The sequence below is a fragment of the Phyllobates terribilis genome, unplaced genomic scaffold, assembly GCF_046119375.1.
Source record: "Phyllobates terribilis strain yellow unplaced genomic scaffold, ASM4611937v1 Scaffold_2__4_contigs__length_985480577, whole genome shotgun sequence".
Classification (NCBI taxonomy): Eukaryota; Metazoa; Chordata; class Amphibia; order Anura; family Dendrobatidae; genus Phyllobates; species Phyllobates terribilis.
Genome location: NW_027362762.1, coordinates 431461523 through 431485252, shown reverse-complemented (window position 1 = coordinate 431485252; position 23730 = coordinate 431461523). Strand labels below are relative to the sequence as shown.

Here is a 23730-nt window from a genome sequence, read left to right as displayed (position 1 = left end):
TTTTTTTACCTCGCAGCCCAGGTGATGGGCTTTTCTGACTGCCCATCAGTGCCCCTGATGGGTTGCCATCATTGCCAGCTAGACGGTGATTTTTGCTATACACTGCAATAATGTGTTATTCGTATGCCACTTCATGAATCAAGAGCTTTGGATGAGTGGCGTGCACCTTAGTGTCTGCCTCGCCACAAATCTTATTCCAGTCACTGTTGGAGTAAAATTGTGACTGGTGGTGAATGCCACCGCTCATCATGAAGTTGATGAGTGGTGGTAGCCACACCCCCGCTTTGCCCCAGCTCTGCCCATGTTGTTGAAGCTGGGCGAAAAGTGTGAATACAAGTGAATAATATAGGACTAGAAGAAATAGTGTTTTCCTCTTAGAACCATTTGTCTCTACTTAGGTCAGAAATTAAATAAGATACTAAACAATAAAATGCACATTGAGTGGCAAGAGTTTTCAATGTAGCACAACCACTGGCTTCTATGTATTGCTTCTATAAACTACTGTTTTGATTTATTTTTCTCCAAACTTTATAATGGAAAATTCATTCTTACATTCTCGGCTGTGACGGTTATTCTGGCTGCATGCTTCAAATATGACATTAGATGAGAGGTTGTCATGGCAACTGATTCATGACTGAAGAGTAGAGATGCTTTTAATTGCTATGACGCCATTTATGTTTCCAGAGACAAAAATTGATAATAAAAGCATCGAGCGCACTGTCACATCGACATTGCTTGATTCTTCTTTAGGTCAAGATTATAGCTGATGAGAATGATATTTTAATTTGAAGTGTACCAGTAATAATCTTTATATCTCAAATGATGATCTGGCAAAATATACAGCATTCTGTATCTGGGAATCAGAGGGGCTGAATGGTCAAAACCACAAAATGTAGAGCTATAAGAGCTTTACTGCATAGATCTGGTTCCTAACCCCATAATGACCACAATATTGCATTACACCAAAAGCAGATACTCCAGGTGAACTTTATCTAGACTGGAGTTTTATATGCGAGTCTTACTCAAAAACCTGCTGGAGTAAGATGCACCAAATTCATGAAGAGGTGCACACCACCAAATGAATGTGGCACATCTGTCCCTGTAAATCATACATGAACTCCAGTCTTGACCTTGAGTACATTTCTGCTATAATTTACAACGTGTTATGGCATAAATTATAGTGCATGTGCTTGGCTTTTCTGAAAAGTGCTCTAGCTGTTGAATAAAACACTAAAATTCTGAACATTTTTGAGGAACTATGTGTTGCTCAAAAATTGTAGCTGAAATCTGTGGGCCCAATTCATCAAGACCGGCATTGGGGGGGGGGGGGGGAAGGGGTGAGGAGTGGGAGGCTCCTAATAAATTAAGAGACGCATGCCTCTTAATGAATCAGGCAAGGCACAAAGTGGTATGTGCTTCATCACAAATCTTACTCTAGTCCCTGCTTTAGGACTCATACTCATCTTCGAGAAAAATGGACAAGTGCAATCCGATAAAAAATCGGATTGCACTCTGACTAATGTTAATCTATGAATCTCTGCACATCTGCGATTTTTTTTCTCAGCTCAGATTGGACTGAGAATAAAATCGCAGCATGCTGCGTTGTGCCATGTATATTGGACTAGACTTGCCAGTTCAAGACTATGTGTGCGAGAGAAAAAAAAAAATCACACAGCACTCGGACCATTCGAGTGACGTCTTATTTTTACTCATTTATCTCATAGAAAACCCGACATTTCAACAGCCGCGTACAGTAAAATCACACTGTGACCCGTCAGAATAGAATAGATAGAATAGTTATTTATACATATAATAGATAGATATAAATGTATGAGTGACATAGACTTAGTATAGTGTGTGTGTGTAGCTTACTGTACATGTATTTTTATTAATAAATAAATAAATTGCAGAAAAAAATGGCATGGGTCCCCCGAATTTTTGTTAACCAGCTGAGGGAAAGCGGACAGCTGGGGGCTGATGTTTATAGCCTGGGAAGGAGGTAATACCCATGGAGCTTCCCAGGCTATTAACATCAGCTCACAGATGTATACTTAGCCTTTACTGGTTATTAAAATGGTGGATCCCCCCAAAACAAAACAAGGGTTCCCCCCTATTTTAACAACCAGCAAAGGGTAGGCAGACAGCTGTGGGCTGATATTAATAGCCTAGGAAGAGGCCATGAATATTGGCCCCCTACTAGACTAAAACATCAGCTCTCAGCCGCCTCAGAAATGGCGGATAGATGCCAATTCTGGTGCTTAACCTCCGCTCTTCCCACTTGCCCTGGTGCATTGGCAAGTGGGGTAATAGGATTGGGGTTGAAGTCAGCTTTGTATTGGCAGCTGACATCAAGCCCAGGGGTTAGTAATGGAGAGGTGTCTATAAGACGCCCCTGTTACTAACCCTATGGTCATATTGTGTAAATAAAAAAACACCCAGAATAAAGTCCTTTTTTAAAATAATGACACAGACTCCTTTATTGAAATAAAAAAACACACAGTTATACTCACCTTTAAGCCCAATCCACTGAAGCCCATGTCCCCTGTAAAAGAATAAAAATAATAAACCAACATAATTCTCACCTGTCCAACGAGCAGATAATCCACTGAAGCCAATGTCCCCTGTAAAAAAAAAAAAATAATAATAAACCACCATATTCCTCACCCATCCGATGAGAAGCTTTTCCATTTGTCCCTTGACGCATATAGTTCTGCTACATCTACATGGCAGGCTGAATGGTCGCATCATGCAACCATTCAGTCTGACATGCAGCAGAGTCACTGAGCTTGCGGTGACAAGAATAAGGTGAGCGGAGTTCAGAGCTGATGAACTCTGTTAATCTCAATGACATCAGCACGAGCACCGCATTAATTCTCATAACAATTTAGTTTTCTAGAGACCCTGAATATGAAATCATTTTTATTTTTTTTTATCCGTCTTTTTCTGGGCTCTCAGCTGATTTACAGACTACAGATGTTGTCCAGATTTGAAATGAAAGTCTGCAATTACTCTATGTTGAATCTGGACAACCCCTTTTTAGTTGAATGTGCCAGGAAACAAAGAGCCTGTAAAGACAAAACAGTGCAAAATTTGAAATGAAACATAATTGCAAAAATGATGTTTTAGTGCACAATACATGCATTGAAGCTAAAAAAAATAAAAATTTGGCCCCAAACGTGACCAACTCCTATGAAACATAAAGCATCACCAAGCAGTTTGTCTTCACCTTTATGGACAGAAGCAGCAGATAAAAAATACAGTAGAGAATATGAGGTCCATTGTTCTAGGTGTGATTGTGTCTGACTGTTGGTGAATGGAAGGTCACAGAACACTCCACAAGTGTACTGATCTAGCTGTGACTGTGGACCGCCAGCCATACCACTTACTCAATGGGCTGCCACCACACCCTGTCCTCTGGTTATCACTGGGGGAACAGTAGGCACTGTCAGCGCCCCTCCCTGTTACCTAGGAGACGCGTCCTACTACTCCACGTGCTCCACTTACTGCAGGGAACTGAGGAGTGATCACACAGCATGGAGAGGACCATCTCCAGCCACTGAGCCCCGGGGGCTGAACACCATGGAGGAACCGAGCCACACTCAGCGCACCAGAGCAAAGCAGAGGAGTCAGCTAGGAAGAGAGCCCTGCAGGCAGTCTGCTGAGAGGAGCAAGATCCCCAAGAAGAAGGACAAAGTCCACACTAAGCCCAGCAAGAAGAGAGGCCATGTCTCCAGCACTCCATCCACTGCAGACGAGGGGGGTGAGGAGCTGTTCCTTCTCAGCAGCTCTGCTGCTTCTCTGTAATGTCATTATCCTGGGATTATGCTATAGTCATACATAAGGACCAGACAGTATCAGCAGTGGTTTCTATTACATCAGTCATTGGTTTGAAAAGTGTATTACCAGCAGTTTCAACTACTTTCCTAACATTAATCCTATGTATACCTTATATAGCCCATACATAAGGTACTATATAAATTAGAAAACCACTTAGGCTGCATGCCCAGAAATAGCAGCGTTTTGCACTCAGATAACCTGCGCTGCGTCAAAAACGCTGCGTTCTACGATACAAGCACAGTAGATGGGAATTATAGAAATCCTATGCCCACTGTGCTTCTATTTGATGCTGCGTAAACTCAGCTTTACGAGCTGCAGCAAGTCAATTTCTGTAGCAGAAACGCTGGTTTCCACAACAGAAATTTCCACAATTTAACGTATATGGTGCAGTAACTCCGCATGTGTTCAATGAATACATGCGGATTTATCTGCGTGATCGGACGCAGCGAAAATAGGCTGCTTCCAAACAGCTATTATAGCCTGATCGTGGGCACATTGCCTTAAAATGGCCTGTCTGGAGCTGGACATGTTTGTTTAGGGTGAACTAATGTGTATGGCCGCTTTTATCAAGATTGCTTGGGTGGATAGCTGCCAGAATATATAGAATATATGCTGCCAATAGATCTAGAATATACACTGCAGATAGATTTAATTAAATCTAATTGAAAACTATAAAAATCTCCTATAGTACACAAATTTTCTGCACGGAAATCCATAGTGGAAAATATTCTGCATATTCGCCATTATGTAACGTAGCCTGAAACTGTTGTTATCTATTTAGTTACATTAAAACATCTTTATGCCATGTTAGCCAATATATAGAGAAAGTAAAAATAGAATGTGAGACCTCAGTGAATGATCCCTTTTAAGGTACTCTGTCTGCATAGAATGACTGTTCAAACCAAGTACAGGCGCTCTGTGCATCATGGCGTGGCCAAACATATAAATACCCTTCCCACCTAATTGCAGAAAAACAATCTCCTCCCTTCTCTGACTATAAAGCCAGAACTGTCAATCGCGTCTGGCTCCGCCATGATGCGCTAAGCGCCTGTGCTTGGTTTGAACAGTCAGTCTGTGCTGACAGATTCCCTTTAAATGACTGAAATAAAAGGTGAGGAAAAATAGCAAGCTTTCAAGACTTCTTAGATCTCTAAAAAAAAAATATGATGTAACATGTTAGGCAGTCGATGAAAGTGACTTTACCAGTCTCAGAAGTTTGATTTTTTTTTTTTTTTTGTCATGCTGTTTAAACAACCGATTGGTCCTATTTATCAAATAGGTCAATCGGGGGGATATACCATTGGTGCAACCTGGGCAGCCACATGGGCCCAAGAGGTAAGGGGTCCCGTTTCTACCTCCAAAGCAGGTGGAATTGTGCATCATGATTAGCTAATGGACTGCAAAGGGCCCATGTACAGTACTGTTCTTGTATTGGATCCCTTTTCTGTTTGCATCACTCTAGAGGTCTGTTTGTTTTGTGGAGCTCTAAAGTCGCCCATTTACTTTAGATAGCTGTCAGTCAAACGATCATTTTGCCGACAGTTCTCACCCGACTCTTCCATACCCAGATGCATTCACTCTGCCGAGCGCTCCTGTGTTCTCTATAAGAGAGGCGCTGTCAGACTCCTCTGGAGGCAGTTTACAAGAGCACAAATGGATGAGCAGTCCACAATCTGGCATGCTGTATCCCAATATCACACAACATCATTTGTCGGGGAAGAATCGGGGGTTCCTATATACATTAGACTGTCCGCCGACCCTATCAATATTGTTGAGTTCAGACACCACAAGTCTATGGGGCTTTAACCCTGGATTAGTAGATTGCTGTGCCCTTTCTTTGTCTACTCCTGCACAGCAGCATCTCAACAGAACAGATGTTCTATGTTTGGTACTGCACGTGTACCCCATTCTTCTGGATAATCTGACAGGTCCATGTATTGCATGATTGACCTATATATTTTTATTTGAGATTTATATAATGCCTAATTTCCCTATTTGGTGATGTAGGTAATAGCAAATTTAGACAAGAAAATCGTCAAACGAACGCTCGTTCCCAATTATCAGCCTATGTAAACTTGCCAGTGAGCAAAACATTTATTTGTCTAATGAATGCCAAAATTACGTTTTGTTTTTTTTTGCTCGCTGCAATACCAGAAAAACTGCTGTAAAAAACGATCAATATGTGATATCTATCCCAAAATGATATCAATAAAAATGTTGTGTCCCCCCTGCAAAAATTAAGCTCTATCAAGCGAAAAATTAAAATGTTACGGGTCTCAGAAAATAGCAACACAACCCAAATTTTTTTTTTGGAGGGAAGGGGGTGGGGTGGGAAAGTCAGACTTTTTTTTTTTTAATAAAAGAAACTGGACAAGTTTAGTATAATGTAAATGTACTGAGATCAGAATAATATTGCAAAGTCATTTTTTTTCCCCTTCATAATTTCTCCCAACTTGGAATTTTTCTTTCCTTTTTCCAGAACACTGTGGTAAAATGAATGGTGTCATTCAAAAGCACAACTTGTCCCGCAAAAAAACAAGCCCTCATATGTCTATGTGGACAGAAAAATAAGAGTTATGTCTCTGGGAAGAAAAAAGGAAAACTGATCTTGGCCACGTCATGAAGGGGTTATTGTGATGGGAAGGGGAAACCGAGTGCTTGCACTCCGATTGATCACACATTAGGTCATATCTAAAAGAAAATGCGTTAATTAATCACTTTGAAAATGTTGTGATTTTGTTTTCAGCCCTGAGCTGCTTTTCTCAATAGGATTATGGTTATTACATTCACAGCGCTAGTCATGGTTTCCAGTAAAGGCAGCATGGGATAAACAGTCGTGTGAGACGCTGTAATAATGCCTGTAATTAGCCTTTAGCACAATGTCAGTGAATTGAGTGGACAGCCACAGCTTGTGGTGTCACTCACCAGTGTCTGCCCACTCACTGAAGAGTAGCATCAGGGTAACAGAGAACACTATACATTTAGATAGAATTCATGATATCAATATATGTCATCTGAAGACTCTCAGAAGATCTGTAAAGTAGTTCACAGAGCATTCCACGTAATGAGCGGCTGGTCACATGAATGGCTAGTTCCTGGTACAGCTTTCTTTTTCCATACATGAGCAGATTAGTCTGCGTGATAAAAACCCTTTGATACCTTTTAAAGCCAGTAATAGAAATTGTTATATACACACAATTATCTAATGTTTATGGGCAGCAGAAATCTAACCTGAACATTAAGACCTTTTTGTTTGTTCTAGAAATATGAGAACATTAGGAGATCATTCTTCTATTTCTCTGTTTATATGAAAGAGAAAGCCATTAGAGATAGTTGGTTATTAAATTACAACTATTGAAATTGTGCACTGTATGTGTAAAGCTAATATGCAAAAAGATTATGACCCAGAGAGAATTTCCAAATGTAACATAAGCAATCTCTTAATAGCTGGCGGTGGTACAGTTTGGAATTTTACCTAGTTTATTAGGCTTTGTTAATTGTCTCTTCAGAGAGGAAGAGGACTTGAACCCTAGTGTCACCTATAGTTCAAGTCCTCTTCTCTGAAGAGATAATTTGCTTATTTAACTTCCTAGAGGAGCATTGCATGGCTTATAAGTCTCCTTAAGCCCCCGTCTCACATAGCGAGATCGCTAGCAAGATCGCTGCTGTGTCACGGTTTTGGTGATGCAACAGCGACCTCACCAGCGATGTCGCTATGTGTGACACTTTGCAGCGATCAGGCCCCTGCTGTGAGGTCGCTGATCGCTGCAAAGTGTCCTGGACCATTTTTTGGTCGTTGCCCTCCCGCTGGTCAGCACACATCGCTGTGTGTGACCAGCGGGAGCAGCGATCAGGCTGGTAACCATGATAAACATCGGGTTACTAGGGGCGCGTGTGCCCCTAGCAGCCCGATGTTTATCATGGTTACCAGCCTGCTCCTGCTTCAGCAGGCTGGTAACCGGAGCAGGACATCGTGGAAAGATTCCTTCCACGATGTCGCTGCTCCCCTGATCGATGTCGCTGCTCCCCTGATCGTTGGTGAGCCTGCCTGTTTGACAGCTCACCAGCGACCACATAGCGACGCAGCAACGATCCCTGACAGGTCGTATCGTTGTCGGGATCGTTGCAGCGTCGCTAAGTGTGACGGGGCCTTTACACCAGCTTAGCTCTCAACACAAGGAGAAATGCTACCCCTTAGGCTCTGTCAGAGGCTTCTCATCCAGACAAATCGGACCACTTGCTCTATTGTCTACGTTAGTTCTGATCTACCTGCCTAGCTATGTTTGAATATGGGAGCAAAGTGTCAGTCATTACATGTCTCACACTGGTAACGCCTACTTTTATTTAAAATAATGTCTGGAGGCAGATTCTCATGCAGATCTATGCCTGGTCCATAGATCTCAACAGCTCATTGAGGCTGCGTGCCCACTATGCGTTTTTCAAGCGTTTTTGCCTCGGAATTTCTGCAGCGAAAACGCTTAAAAACGCTTGGTAATACGTGCCCCATGGTCCCCAATGATAATCCGCATGTGCTGTGCACATTTTGCGGAAATTTCCGCTGTGGATTATCATTGCGGAAAAATCAGTTGCATGTCCATTATTTTTGCGGAAACGCCGCGTAATTGCCGCCATTGACTTGCATTGAGACCCTTAATATCTGCATGACTACATGTGCACATGCGGATATTAAGCGATTCAATGTGCGGATGGTACTTGGGTCTGTAGAAGGGTCTGGAGAAGAGGATACTCTTCTCCAGACCCGGGTACTATAGTACCTGTTAAAAAAAAGAATTTAAAATAAAAAATATACATTATACTCACCTTCTGATGTCCCCCGGTCTCCTGTACGGTGCATCCTGGCTCCCCGGCGGCTCGTGATTGTGTAAAAGGACCTGCCATGTCATCATTTAGTCATGCTGACGTAGATACAATGTTTTGATCGCCCGTTATTGCATTTTATTGTAATGTTGCGGTGACCAAAAAAAACGTAATTCTGGCGTTTAGAATTTTTTTCTCGTTACGCCGTTTACCAATCGGATTAATTCTTTTTTTTATATTGATAGATTGGGCAATTCTGAACGTGGCGATACCAGATATGTGTATGTTGTTTTTTTATTTTTTATTATGGTTTTATTTTGGGATGAAAGGGGGGGTGATTTAAACTTTTATATTTGTTGTTTTTAAAAATATTTTTTAAAAATTTTTTTTTACTTTTTGCTTGCTTCAATAGTCTCCATGGGAGACTAGAAGCAGCACTTGCCTGATCAGCTCTGCTACATACAGGCAATAAGCAAATCTCCTGTATGTAGCAAATTTGCTCACTTGCTATGATCGCCGACCACTGGAGGGCGCTCATAGTAATCTGGCGATGACAACCACAGGGGTCTCCTGCAGACCCCTGGTTGTCATGCCAACCCATTGGTGACCCACAATCATGTGACAGGGTCACCGATGGGCGGGGTAAGTGACGCGCTTCCGGTGCGGCGATGTTAACAGCCGTGGGTGGATCGCGATTCCACCCGCGGCTGTTGCGGGCACATGTCAGCTGTATAGATCAGCTGACATGTGCCCGGTTTAGGGTAGGCTCAGCACCGGAGCCTGCACTGTGCAGAGGGTGATGACGTGGTGCATACTATTACGTACCACATCATAAAGAAGTTAAAGAACTGATATTGACTTTTTGGATTGTTACTTCAAATTGCTGGTACTAGAGTTCAAGTCGTCTTCCTTTCTGGAGAGACAATTTGCATTTTTAATTTCCTAAATGAGCATTTCATGGCCCATAAGTTTCCTTACACCATCTTCACATATCTTTCAGTTGCATGGAATGATCAATTTTGGATTTTTTTTTTTATGACCGTTGTGTTGTAAATACTGTGGGTTACATGTTGCAACACAATCCCATTGACAATTATGTGATGCAATTCACAACCACAGTCTTTGTGTTATGTTAGACATGTCGCCATGGAGTCATGAAACCATGAATATCCCGGATGATAAAGAAAATCTCCTTTACTTTAAAAAAACAACACACAGGTCTGCGACTAAAAAGCTGTTTGATTATTTTGATATAATTTCCATGTATTTTGGTGTTTTGATAACGAAAAAATATCCTAAACGTCAGGACTTGCCACAAACCTATAGGTTCTTCTGCAAACTCTGGTGTGAATCATCGGCAGGCAGCTTATTTTCTTTTCCCATTAACATCAATAGGATCTGCGTGATTGACTGGTGGCAGTCAGGTGGTTAGTGACATAATGAAAGGTTCTTATGCTTTCAAGAAACTTGCATTGGAATTTCATTCATCAACCGTGTTTCCCCAAATTAGCGTTATGGCTTTGCAGAACTGTATTAATTCGCCTGACCGTTTCTGTTTAATTTTTGGTGAATATACAGTGTTGAATCAACCGCTGAATATTACAGACTTTGTGAAAAAAGTATACTTCGCATACTTCAGACTAAAACTTGGACATCAAGATAAAGTTTCGACGCCTTATAAAGTGTGCAAACGGTGTGTTGAGGACCTCCGAAATTGGTTCGAGGGTAAGAAAAAAGCTTTCTGTTATGGGATTCCTATGGTATGGTGAGAGCAAAAGAACCATAGTGACGACTGTTACTTTTGTTAATGCAATGTGAAAGGGTATAATTCCAAATGCAAGCATTCCATTTCATACCCCAATCTTCACTCAGCAATTCGTCCCATCCCCCATGGCACAGATATACCTGTACCCAAGGCCCCTGCTACTTTGGAAGAGATACCTAGCTCCGATGAAGGTGGAATCATACCTGAACCAGATGACGAATCAAGTTCTGACTTTGAAGATGATACAAGAGCAAAAAATTTTTCCCAGGAAGAGATGAAGGATTTAGTAAGAGACTCTTCCCAAAGATGCCACTGAGTTACTCGAATCAAGGCTCAAAAGCAGACAGGAATTTGTTACCAGGAGTGTCTTTTTCAAGTCTTTTTCAGACATTATGAAAAGGAGTTTGTTCCTTACTTTGCTCAGGAAGACAAGTTTATTGCATCGATGTCGAAGGTTTGATGGGTTAATTCAAAATCCAACATGATTCAGCGTAATGGCATCTTTTTATAGATTCTTCAAAAAGAAGTCACAAAGCAGTTTTACTCCACAACAGCAGTTTTTACGCTTCCATCCCTGTAGGTCATTCCGTACACTTGAAGGAAACCTATGAGATCTTGCCATTGGTTCTTCGTAAACTTAAATATGCAGACCACGGTTGGCAAGCGTGTGGGGATTTGAAGGTCTTGTGCATGCTGCTCGGGCAACAAGCTGGGTATACCAAATACACTTGTTTTCTGTGTCTGTGGGACAGTCGAGACCGACAAAATCACTGGACCAAGAGTTGGCAGCCGAAGGTGCTCAGTCGGTGAAAAAAATGTCCTCTCAGAAACTTTGGTACCTCTCTATAAAGTTCTTCTACCACCTCTCCACATAAAATTGGGCTTGATGAAGCAATTCGTAAAATCACTTCCAAGAGATGGGGAATGCTTCAAATACTTGGTCACCAAGTTTCCATGCCTCTCGGAGGCAAAATTGAAGGAAGGTGTGTTCGATGGACCAGACATTAGAAGGCTTATAGCAGATAATGAGTTTGTCAATACCATGACAGATCCTCAAAAAGAAGGGCGGATTGCATTTAAAGAGGTTGTAGAGAAATTTTTAGGCAATAAAAAAGATCCTGACTACAAAAAGATCGTCTGATGAACGCTGAAAGCATTTCAAGCTTTAGGTTGCTTGATGAGTTTGGAAGTGCATTTCCTCCATTCCCACCTTGACTATTTTCCTGAAAATTTGAGAGCTGTGAGTGAAGAGCAAGGTGAACGATTCCACCAGGACATTAAAGAGATGGAAAGAAAATACCAGGGAAAATGGAGCATAACAATGATGGCAGACTACTGTTAGATGCTTCAGAGAGATATTCCAGATGCTACTCACAAGCATAAATGTACCAAGAGGAGCCTCACAGGGAAAAAAATCGATTTTATAGAGTGTTAGTGAGCTCATTTCAGTTCAAAAATGATTTTCATGAAAAATTTGTAAGAAAAAAATAATTTTATAAGTCTATTTTCATTTATTTTGCGGTATTGCCTTATTTAGCATAGTTACCTAAATTTTCAGGAAACGTGATGTCCTATGACAAAACGGAGGTCATTTTCGATTCAGCGCGCCAAAAAAACAGATTACGTGGAATAACCAAAACAAATTGAAATTTTATTTTTTGCAGACCTGTGTAATAATAAACTTAGCTGAATAAGATTATATAGTAGCTATTTTATTCTGTCTCGGATATTCTTGTGTACATAGCTGGGACATTGCAACATCAACACAAGTTTCTTGGATTAAAAAGTATTCCTCTGAAGACGGGCTGATATTTACTTTGCCAATGAGTATCAGACGGATAAATCAATGGCTTGTTGGGACAATCGCTTAGCAGTGAATATCTTAGACAAGCTTAAGTAGATGGATCACCTTCAGCTATCGCATAGTCTCATGTACAAGATCTTTAATTCCTTTACAATTGCTATTCAGAATGGTCAGGTACAAAAAGGTGCAGCTCATAATTTGGCAGCCCTTTCCTTGCATACCATAAACAAAGTGCAACAGTCCGACTAGGAGGTTTATGTATGAATTTAACAATAAATCTCGTATCTGAAACAATCAGTAAATGGTGTAAATTGAAGTTTCTCATCTTGATACTAAAGCAACTTTAACTCATAGCTAGGATTGTCACAAACTGCTCTGCATTATGAAATCATGTTGTTTTGGGGGCTTTAAAATGAAACAAACTGAAGGATTAGTAAAACATAGCTGTATTCTTTCAAAAGCAGGTTGTGTGCAGGATTGCAGCTGTCCATTATTGAAATAAGTATGTCTGAGCTACAGTACTGCACACAACCTGTGGACAGAAGTGGTGCTGTCTTTCTAATCCTGTAAGACCACTTTAACCACTTAAGGGAATCTGTCATCAGGTTTTTGCCATATAATCTAAAAGTGGCATAATATAGGGGCAGTGAACCTGATTCCAATAATGTGTCACTTATTGGATTGCTTGTTATAGTGTTGATAATCTCTTGTTGATAAAGATGATTTTATCACTAGAGGACTAGTAAACCTGCTGCCATGTAGTCCTCCATATTAATGATCTCTATATAACCCACCACCACCACTGATTGGCAGCTTTCTGCCTATACACAATCGGTGGTGGGGGTGGGGTTATACAGAGCTCCGCATTCAGAGAACCGGTGCAGCAGATAAAACAGTGATTTTACTAAAACTACAGCAAGCAGCCTAGTAAGTGATACAAAGCTGCAATCAGGATTTCTGCCCCTATGCCATGCTGCTCTCAGATGGAATGTCAAAAACCCAGTGACAGATTCCCTTTAAACCCTTCACGACATATGACTTATAATTATGTCATATGTCATGTTTGAAGCCCTGTTATGTATAGCACAGGCGATCGGACAATCGCAGCTTCAAGTCTCCTAAGGAGACTATTCAGTATAGTAAAAAGTGAAAAAAAAGTTTTTAAAAATATGAAAAAAATAAAAAACACAAGTTCAAGTCACTCCCCTTTTGCCCCATTGAAAATAAAACAATTAAAAAAATATATACACTGTAGGGTTTCTACTCACTTGGGTGCGTCGGGAGGCAATCAGGAAGCGTTTTTCATACCTCTCATCAACTATATGTCCGTGAGCTATCTTGCATACCTCCCCCCTCTGCCTAAAGCGGTGGGGCTTGGCACCTTCTACTGCTAGACAGGGGATTCTCGAGAGGGCATTAGCATTCCCATGTAGCTTCCCGGCTCTATGTTCTACATGGAAGCTGAAATCCTGTAGGGCTAAGAACCAGCGGGTGACTCTAGCATTTTTCCCTTTTTTCTCCCTCATCCACCTGAGTGGGGCATGGTCCGATACCAATTTAAACTTCCGTCCCAACAGATGGACATGTTACGGTACTGCTGCCCACTTTATAACCAAGCATTCCTTTTCTATGACAAAATAATTTTTCTCACATGAGGATAGCTTCCTACTCAGGTAGAGAACAGGGTGCTCCTCCCCGTGTATCTCCTGGGAAAGGACTGCTCCTAAACTGACATCTGAGGCGTCTGTTTGGAGTATAAATTCCCTCTTGAAGTCGGAGGCAACCAGAACTGGTTGCTTACACAGAGCCCCTTTCATTTCTTGAAAGGCCATCTCCACCTCGGCAGACCAATTGGCCATTGCTGATTTCGTCCCCTTAAGGAGGTCAGTCAGGGGTGCGGACATCATGGCGAAGTATGGGATGAACCTCCTGTAGTATCCCACAATTCCTAGAAAGGCTCTAACTTGTTTCTTCAACAGTGGTCTCGGCCAGAATTGGATTGCCTCCACTTTACTGATTTGGGGTTTGATCTCGCCTCTACCCACTACATATCCCAGGTATTTGGCTTCATCCTTTCCTATGGCACATTTTTTTTTTATTTATTGAAAACCTCGCCTTTCTTAGAGCATCAAACACCGCCTGGACCTTTTCCAGATGACTTCCCCAGTCTGGGCTGAAGATTACAATATCGTCCAGGTATGCAGTGGCTTATTTCTTATGGGGTGCAAGGATTCGGTCCATGGCTCTCTGGAAGGTGGCCGAAGCCCCCTACAATCCAAATGGCATTCGGACATATTGGAAGTACCCGTCAGGCATAAAAAACGCAGTCTTCTCCTTGGCTCCCCATGACATGGGTATCTGCCAATATCCCTTTGTTAAATCTAAGGTGGTTATGTACCTTGATGGCCCAAGTCTTTTGATCAGCTCATCAACAAGCGGCATCGGATATGCGTCGAATTTGGAGATTTCATTCAACTTCCTATAGTCGTTGCAGAATCTCCATTCGCCTTCGGGTTTTGGGACCAGGACAATAGGACTCGACCACCCGCTCTTGGATTCTTCAACATACGATCCACTTCCTTGGAGATCAATTCTTGTTGGGCCTCAGGAATTCGATAGGGCTTCAAATTTACCCACACATGTGGCTCCGTCAGAACGTCGTGTTCTATGACCTTTGTGCACCCAGGCAATTCCGAGAACAGGTCCCTGTTCTTCTGCAGCAGTTCCCGACACTGCTGTTTTTGGGCGTGCCCGCTATTGTGACTCCTCCAACCTTGCCTTCTGGCTGGCCCAGCAAGCATAGAGTTTCAACAGGCTCTCTGTCTTGCCATGGTTTGATGAGATTAACGTGGTAGATCTGATATGGTGTACATCTTCCTGGTTGATGAATCTTATAGCTCACTTCACCAAGCTTCTCCACCACCTCATAACCGCCCCACGCCACTTGGTCAAGAATTTATTCTCCGCGGTAGGAATTAGCACAAGGACTCTGTCTCCAGGACTGAACTGCCTCACTCTGGCTGACCAATTGTAGACCCTGGCCTGAGCCTCTTGTACTTGGAGGACATGTCTTTTTACGATGAGCATTACCTTCGCAATCATCTCCTGCATCATTGCGACGTGCTCGATGACGCTTCTGTGGGGTGTGACTTCGGCCTCCCAGGTTTCCTTTGCTATATCTAGGAGACCCCTCGGATGTCGGCCATACAGGAGTTCAAATGGCGAGAACCCAGTAGAGGCCTGTGGAACCTCTCAGAGAACAACAGATACGACAGGAGACAGTCCCAGTCTGTACCATCCTTTTCTATGGCCTTCCTCAGCATATTCTTCAGAGTTTTGTTGAACCTTTCCACGAGGCCATCTGTCTGAGGATGGTATACTGATGTTCTCAGTTGGAAGATTTGCAGGGCTTTACACAATTCCCTCATCACTTTTACTCATAAATGGTGTTCCCTGGTTGGTCAGGATCTCCCTTGGTAACCCTGTCCGGGGGAAAAACGTGGACCAATTCGCAAGCTATACTCTTGGCACAGGAGTTTCTCAGGGAGATCGCTTCAGGATAGCGGGTGGCATAGTCCAAGATGACCAAAATATATTGATGCCCACGAGCAGATTTAACCAGGGGACCGACCAAGTCCATAGCAATTCTCTCGAACGGCACTTCAATGATTTGCAATGGCACGAGGTGACTTCAAAAGTGAGAGTTGGAGGCAGTTAACTGGCACTTAGGGCAGGACCTGCAATACTTTAAGATTTCCCGGTGACATCCGGACCAATTCCCACTCCCTGATGGCCACCCAAGACATGTGAATTGGCCATGTCCAACACCTTCCGTCTATACGGCCCCGGGACCAATAACTTCCACAAGCTCCTCCCTCACTTTCCTGACCCAGTACAACTCCCCACTCAACATAAAATAGGGAAATCTTGTGTCAGCCCCCAGCTCCTGTGCAACGACATTTATGACTGTGACATTGTTAAAGGCTTCTCTCAGAGTTAGGTCCTTATGTTGGGCGGACCTAAAATTCTCGCTGGTCACCGATAACTCAGGAATGTCAGTCCCAGGGGACACTACCTCCTCCCCTACAAGAACACAGAAGGGAAACCCGTCTGGGTGTGGTGATACCTCTTCAGGGTTAACCGGTTTCATATCCGAGCCACTGAACCCTGAACCTCACCCCCCTTACAGATCCCAAAATAAATAAAAGTCCCGGCCTATAATAATGGGGTGCAACAAGGCCTGGATTACGCTGACCTCGTGGGACTCAGTACTGTGGGCCATTTCAATGTTCACTCTGGCCACCGGAGTCTTTAGCATCACCATGAATGCAGCGGATGCCAACCTTCTTCCCTGGGATCAGTTGGAGAGGAAGTGTGGCCCTCACAAGGGTCACCAGACTCCCGGAGTCTAGCAGTCCAGTTATCTTTCAACCATTTACCCTCACGGGACACGCTTGTGGCCCCTCGCTGGGTGGACAGTTCACACTGCAGGCCGGATACGCATAGTATGAACAGCGGTTTCCCAGGCTGCAGTCGATTTGCTCGGGGGTCAGGGGACAACGAGCGGCTATATGGTCTGGGCCGTAGCATTTCCAGCATATATCGCCTGTAGGTACTTTTTGGCATTACCTCCCTCGCCCCTTTGGACCTTGGACGCCCCACCCCCTTTTGGACCTCCCCCTGCTGGGATCCCTAGTACGGAGTGGGCTGTCTTCCCAAGGAACGCTCAACCCCCTGATATCTCTCGATCAGTCCGATCAGTTCATCGGCATTCCGGGTATCATCCTGGGCAACCCAAGTCTCTATTGGCTTCGGCAGGGAATGCACAAACTGGTCCATCACCACTTGCTCTACCATCTGTGCAGGCGTGGAGGTCTCTGTCTGTAGCCATTTTTTGAACCAGATGCAAAAGGGCAAACATTTGGGAGTGAGGGGGGGGATTATCCCGGTAATACACCCAGCGGTAGACATGCTGCGCCCGGACAGTCATCGTCAACCCCAAGCGCGCCAGAATTTCTGTTTTCCACTTGCCATACTCTTTGGCGTCCTGCAAGGCGAAGTCATAATAAGCCTTCTGGGGCTCCCCTGTCAAGAATGGTGCCAGCACCTCTGCCCACTTCGCTGGCAGAAGTCTGTCCCTCTCGGCGACCCTTTCAAACAACGTCAAAAAGGCCTCTATATCATCCCCCAGGGTCATTTTCTGCAGGGCTCCCCTTACTGACTTCCAGATGGAAAAGTCACCCACTGACCTTGTCGGAGCTGTCGCCGTGCCACGAATCGCCTCTGCGAATAAATCAATTTTCTGCTGCTGTTGACGGTGGTGGTCCTGTTGGAGCTGCTGCTGAAGCCGGAGCTGCTGCATAGGCAGCTTACTTGTCTCCTGTTGCGCCATTTGTTGCTACTGCTGTTCCCTGTGCTGCTGTAACAATTGTTGGTGCTGCTGGTTTTGTGCCTGCTGTGCTTGCACCAGATGTTTAAGTAGGTCCTCCATCTTGAATGGCGTCGCTTGCTGGTTTGTGGCAGACTTCACCTAGGACATGCAGTATGTCTTGTAGCAGTCACACGTGTCTTCTGGTAACACTGCTCGCACTTCTAACACCAATTGTAGGGTTTCTACTGACTTAGGTGCGTCGGGTGGGAAAAAAGAAGCGTTTTTCATTCAAATATCCATGTCGGTTTATTATTTCATAAACCGTTCATAAGTAAAAAGGAAAACAAACAGCCTTTAGTGCAGGCAAAACAAAGTAAACAGTCCTTTAGGCAAAGTCTCTAGTTAGCCAGTCCTGTGGCCCACAGGCTAGATAGCGTCCAGTACCCTGGCTCTGTTTGGAGACAGCAACACACAGTAGGCCTTCTCACTCCAAACACAGACCATGTGCCAAACAATGGCCTCCATGTTAACTTGTTAACCACACCCAGAGATGAGGTATGTGGGTAGCCAGACCCGCCCATCTTTCTGGCTACCCGTAAAAGCTGGCCCAGAGCACCAAATAATCCTCTTGCTGCTTAGATGCACTAGAGCAACATTCCAGGATTATATCACAGATGACAACCATCACTGTGATACATACCTCCCATCAACTATGTGTCCGTGAGCTATTTTACAACACATATTCACTTATTTGGTATTACTGTGTCCATAAATGTCCGATCTATCAGAATACACTGCTCAAAAAATAAAGGGAACACTCCAATAACACATCCTAGATCTGAATGAATGAAATATTCTCATTGAATACTTTGTTCTGTCAAAGTTGAATGTGCTGAAAACAAAATCACACAAAAATCATCAATGGAAATAAAATTTATTAACCAATGGAGGCCTGGATTTGGAGTCACCCGCAAAATTAAAGTGGAAAAACACACTACAGGCTGATCCAACTTTGATGTAATGTCCTTAAAACAAGTCAAAATGAGGTTCAGTATTGTGTGTGGCCTCCACGTGCCTGTATGACCTCCCTACAATGCCTGGGCATGCACCTGATGAGGTTGCGGATGGTCTCCTGTGGGATCTCCTCCCAGACCTGGACTAAAGCATCCGCCAACTCCTGGACAGTCTGTGGTACAACGTGACGTTTGTGGATGGAGCGAGACATAATGTCCCAAATGTGCTCAATCGGATTCAGGTCTGGGGAATGGGCGGGCCAGTCCATAGCTTTAATGCCTTCATCTTGCAGGCACTGCTGACACACTCCAGCCACATGAGGTCTGGCATTGTCCTGCATTAGGAGAAACCCAGGGCCAACCGCACCAGCATATGGTCTCACAAGGGGTCTGAGGATCTCATCTTGGTACCTAATGGCAGTCAGGCTACCTCTGGCGAGCACATGGAGGGCTGTGTGGCCCTCCAAAGAAATGCCACCCAACACCATTACTGACCCACTGCTAAACCGGCCATGCCGAAGGATGTTGCAGGCAGCAGATCGCTCTCCACGGCCTCTCCAGACTCTGTCACGTCTGTCACATGTGCTCAGTGTGAACTGCTTTCATCTGTGAAGAGAACAGGGCGCCAGTGGCGACTTTGCCAATCCTGGTGTCCTGTGGCAAATGCCAAGAGTCCTGCACGGTGTTGGGCTGTGAGCACAACCCCCATCTGTGGATGTCGGGCCCTCATACCACCCTCATGCAGTCGGTTTCTAACCGTTTGTGCAGACACATGCACATTCGTGGCCTTCTGGAGGTAATTTTGCAGGGCTCTGGCAGTGCTCCTCCTGGTCCTCCTTGCACAAAGGCAGAGGTAGCGGGCCTGCTGCTGGGTTGTTGCCCTCCTGCGGCCCCCTCCACGTCTCCTGGTGTACTGGCCTGTCTCCTGGTAGCTCCTCCAGCCTCTGGACACTACGCTGACAGACACAGCAAACCTTCTTGCCACAGCTCGCATTGATGTGCCATCCTGGATGAGCTGCACTACCTGAGCAACTTCTGTGGGTTGTAGAGTCCGTCTCATGCTACCACGAGTGTGAAAGCACAACCAACATTCAAAAGTGACCAAAACATCAGCCAGAAAGCATTGGTACTGAGATGTGGTCTGTGGTCCCCACCTGCAGAACCACTCCTTTATTGAGTGTGTCTTGATAATTACCAATCATTTCCATCTATTGTCTATTCCATTTGCACAACAGCAGGTGAAATTGATTGTCAATCAGTGTTGCTTCCTAAGTGGACAGTTTTATTTCACAGAAGTTTGATTTACTTGGAGTTCTAATCTGTTGTTTAAGTGTTCCCTTTATTTTTTTGAGCAGTGTATAAAATAAATGAATCAGATCGGTAAACAGCGTACTGAGAAAAAATTGTACAAACTCCAGATTTAGGTTTTGCCAACAGCAACATTGCAATAAGAGGCGATCAAAACATCGTATCTACCCCAAAATGGTATCAATAAAAATGTCAGCTCAGGGCGCGAAAAAAGAAACTATCACCCAGCCCAAGGTCCCAAAAAATTAAAATGCTACGGGTCTCGCAAAATGCTAATTGTCTCTTCAGAGAGGAAGAGGACCAGAACTCTAGTGCCACCTACAGGAAGTAGCAATCCTAAAAGTCAATGGTGACCCTTTATCGAGTCTTATCACATTAGTTGGGATATAAGCCACTCAATTTGCAGACACTGTGTTTCGGGGTACTGCCCCTCGTCAGTGCAAAGTGTGAGTTCTGGTTTGGCTGGTTGAGAGGCGTCAGACCAGTATCTAAGGGGTAACATTTCTCCCTGCGGAGAGTGACATGTTAAGCACGTCAGGTGAGGAGACTTTTAAAGCCGCAATGCTTCTCTGGGAAATATGGGAAAATGCTAACAAATGCAAAAACTTCTTATTATATAAATGTCATATTTTTCACCAAATAAATAAATAATAATGATGTTTGGAATCTGCGTGCTCTTACTGACCTGGAGAATCATATTGCCAAGTCAATTTTACCATATACTGTAGTGAGCATGGTAAATAAAATAAACAATTGCGGAATTGCATTTTTTTTGCAATTTCTCCACACTTGGAATTTTTTCCCCGTTTTCCACTACACTGTATGGTGCCATTCAAAAGTACAACTCGTCCTGTAAAAAAAAAAAAAGCCCTGAAATGGCTATATTGACGGAAAAATAAAGTTATGACTTCTTGGAAGAAGGGAACGGGAAATTGCAGTGGCGTGAAGGGGTTAAGGAATGCTTGTCATTGTATCCAGTGGGCAGTCCTGATGGCTAAAACCCATGACATTGCATATTTTATGGTGGGGGTTTCAAGGGGTGGTTCGAAGGCAAAGCGTTTTTCTCATAACTCACTATTTAGTCTCATAATCAAAGCTATTTTCTAATATACCTGCTTTAAAATTTCCCTACCGTTCCATAACGACTTAAGGCTGTGTGCCCACGATGCGTTTTTTAAGTGTTTCCGCAGCGGCAATTCCGCTGCAGAAACGCTTAAAAAACGCTTGGTAGAAGGCCTGCCATGTTCCCCAATGATAATCCGCATGTGCTGTGCACATGCTGCGGAAATTTCCACTGCGGATTATCATTGCGGAAAAAAAAGCAGCACTACCAATTATTTTGCGGAAGCGCTGCGTTTTCGCCGCCATTGACTTGCATTGGAACGCATGGAATCCGCATCACTGGATCTGTACATGCGCATTCCATGCGTTTCAATGTGCGGATGGTACCCGGGTCTGGAGAAAGGGAGACTCTCCTCCGGACCCGGGTACCATAGAACCTGTAAAAATAAGAATAAAATAACAAATAAACATTATACTTACCTTCTGATGGCCCCCGGTGTGCTTGTCTTGGCTTGCCGGCAGATCGCGGTGGACTCAAGGACCTGCGCTGACGTCATTTAGTCATGTGATGGCAGGTCCTTCAGTGTACCGCGAGCTGCTGGCAAGCCGAGACGCATCGATTAAAGACTCCGGGGGCCATCAGAAGGTAAGTATGATATTTATTTTTTACCATTCTTTTACGGTCACAGTATATAAATCCATGCGTTTGCATGGAATTATATAGTGTGACCAAGTTGTCAAGCACTTTCCAAGTGATGCTAAAATCGCTTGGAAAGCGCTTGTCAACCCGCATGCAGAAATGCATGTGAAGAACTCTTCACATCCGCTTGTCCCTGGCAGGAAAAACGCATGGGAGATGCAGAAAAATCTGGAGCATTTCTGCATCGTGGGCACATAGCCTAACAGCTATTGTATTTTTTTTCTATTTCCGGTCTGATGACGATTCGTTTGAGTATCACCAGTGCATGCTGGAAGACTCAAAACAAAGCGTCATCAGGAGGCTGAGACAACAGTCACTCGGCACCAACTGCCCCCTCCCTGAAATGACACATCATCAGTGACGCTCGTTTCAGGGGCTATGCTGTCCCTGCGCTGTCTCCACTGTGCACAGTGCTGTCCCAGCTTTGTCCCTGCGCTGTCTCCCCTGTGCACAGCGCTGTCTCTATTCTGTCCCTGCGCTGTCTCCCCTGTGCACAACTCTGTCTCTACTCTGTCCCTGCGCTGTCTCCCCTGTGCACAGCGCTGTCTCTACTCTGTCCCTGCGCTGTCTCCCCTGTGCACAGCGCTGTCTCTACTCTGTCCCTGCGCTGTCTCCCCTGTGCACAGCGCTGTTTCTACTCTGTCCCTGCGCTGTCTCCCCTGTGCACAGCGCTGTCTCTACTCTGTCCCTGCGCTGTCTCCCCTGTGCACAGCGCTGTCTTTACTCTGTCCCTGCGCTGTCTCCCCTGTGCACAGTGCTGTCTCTACTCTGTCCCTGCGCTGTCTCCCCTGTGCACAGTGCTGTCTCTACTCTGTCCCTGCTCTGTCTTCCCTGTGCACAGCGCTGTCCCTACGCTGTCTCCCCTGTGCACAGTGCTGTCTCTACTCTGTCCCTGCGCTGTCTCTACTCTGTGCACAGCACTGTCTCTACTCTCTCCCTGCGCGGTCTCCCCTGTGCACAGCGCTGTCTCTACCCTGTCCCTGTGCTGTCTCTATTTTGTCCCTGCGCTGTCTCTACTCTTTCCCTGTGCACAGCGCTGTCTCTACTCTGTTCCTGCGCTGTCTCCCCTGTGCACAGCGCTGTCTCTACTCTGTCCCTGCGCTGTCTCCCCTGTGCACAGCGCTGTCTCTACTCTGTTCCTGCGCTGTCTCCCCTGTGCACAGCGCTGTCTCTACTCTGTCCCTGCGCTGTCTCCCCTGTGCACAGCGCTGTCTCTACTCTGTCCCTGCGCTGTCTCCCCTGTGCACAGCGCTGTCTCTACTCTGTCCCTGCACTGTCTCCCCTGTGCACAGTGCTGTCTCTACTCTGTCCCTGCTCTGTCTTCCCTGTGCACAGCGCTGTCCCTACTCTGTCCCTACGCTGTCTCCCCTGTGCACAGTGCTGTCTGTACTCTGTCCCTGCGCTGTCTCTACTCTCTCCCTGCGCTGTCTCCCCTGTGCACAGCGCTGTCTCTACCCTGTCCCTGCGCTGTCTCTATTTTGTCCCTGCGCTGTCTCTACTCTTTCCTTGTGCACAGCGCTGTCCCTACTCTGTCCCTGCTCGGTCTCCCCTGTGCATAGTGCTGTCTCTACTCTGTCCCTGCGCTGTCTCCCCTGTGCACAGCGCTGTCTCTACTCTGTCCCTGCTCTGTCTCCCCTGTGCACAGCGGTGTCTCTACTCTGTTCCTGCGCTGTCTGCCCTGTGCACAGCACTGTCTCTACTCTGTCCCTGCTCTGTCTCCCCTGTGCACAGCGGTGTCTCTACTCTGTTCCTGCGCTGTCTGCCCTGTGCACATCGCTGTCTCTACTCTGTCTCTCCTGTCCACAGCGCTGTCTCTACTCTGTCCTTGCGCTGTCTCCCCCTGTGCACAGCGCTGTCTCTATTCTGTCCCTGCGCTGTCTCCCCTGTGCACAGCGCTGTCTCCCCTGTGCACAGCGCTGTCTCTACTCTTTCCCTGTGCTGTCTCCCCTGTGCCCAGCTTTCTCTACTCTTTCCCTGTGCTGTCTCCCCTGTGCACAGCGCTGTCACTACTCTGTTCCTGCACTGTCTGCCCTGTGCACAGTGCTGTCTCTA

General features: G+C 44.9%; 1 protein-coding gene across 1 annotated transcript in view; it reads left to right on the top strand.

Moving 5' to 3' along the window:
• The first annotated feature begins 3466 nt into the window (after positions 1 to 3466).
• LIAT1 (ligand of ATE1) overlaps positions 3467 to 23730 on the top strand; it is a 42700-nt gene continuing 22436 nt past the window's right edge. The window contains exon 1 of the mRNA XM_073670547.1: positions 3467 to 3760. Within this exon, the coding sequence (XP_073526648.1) occupies positions 3580 to 3760 (181 nt within the window). The 5' untranslated portion in view covers positions 3467 to 3579. The remainder of the gene's footprint in view (positions 3761 to 23730) is intronic.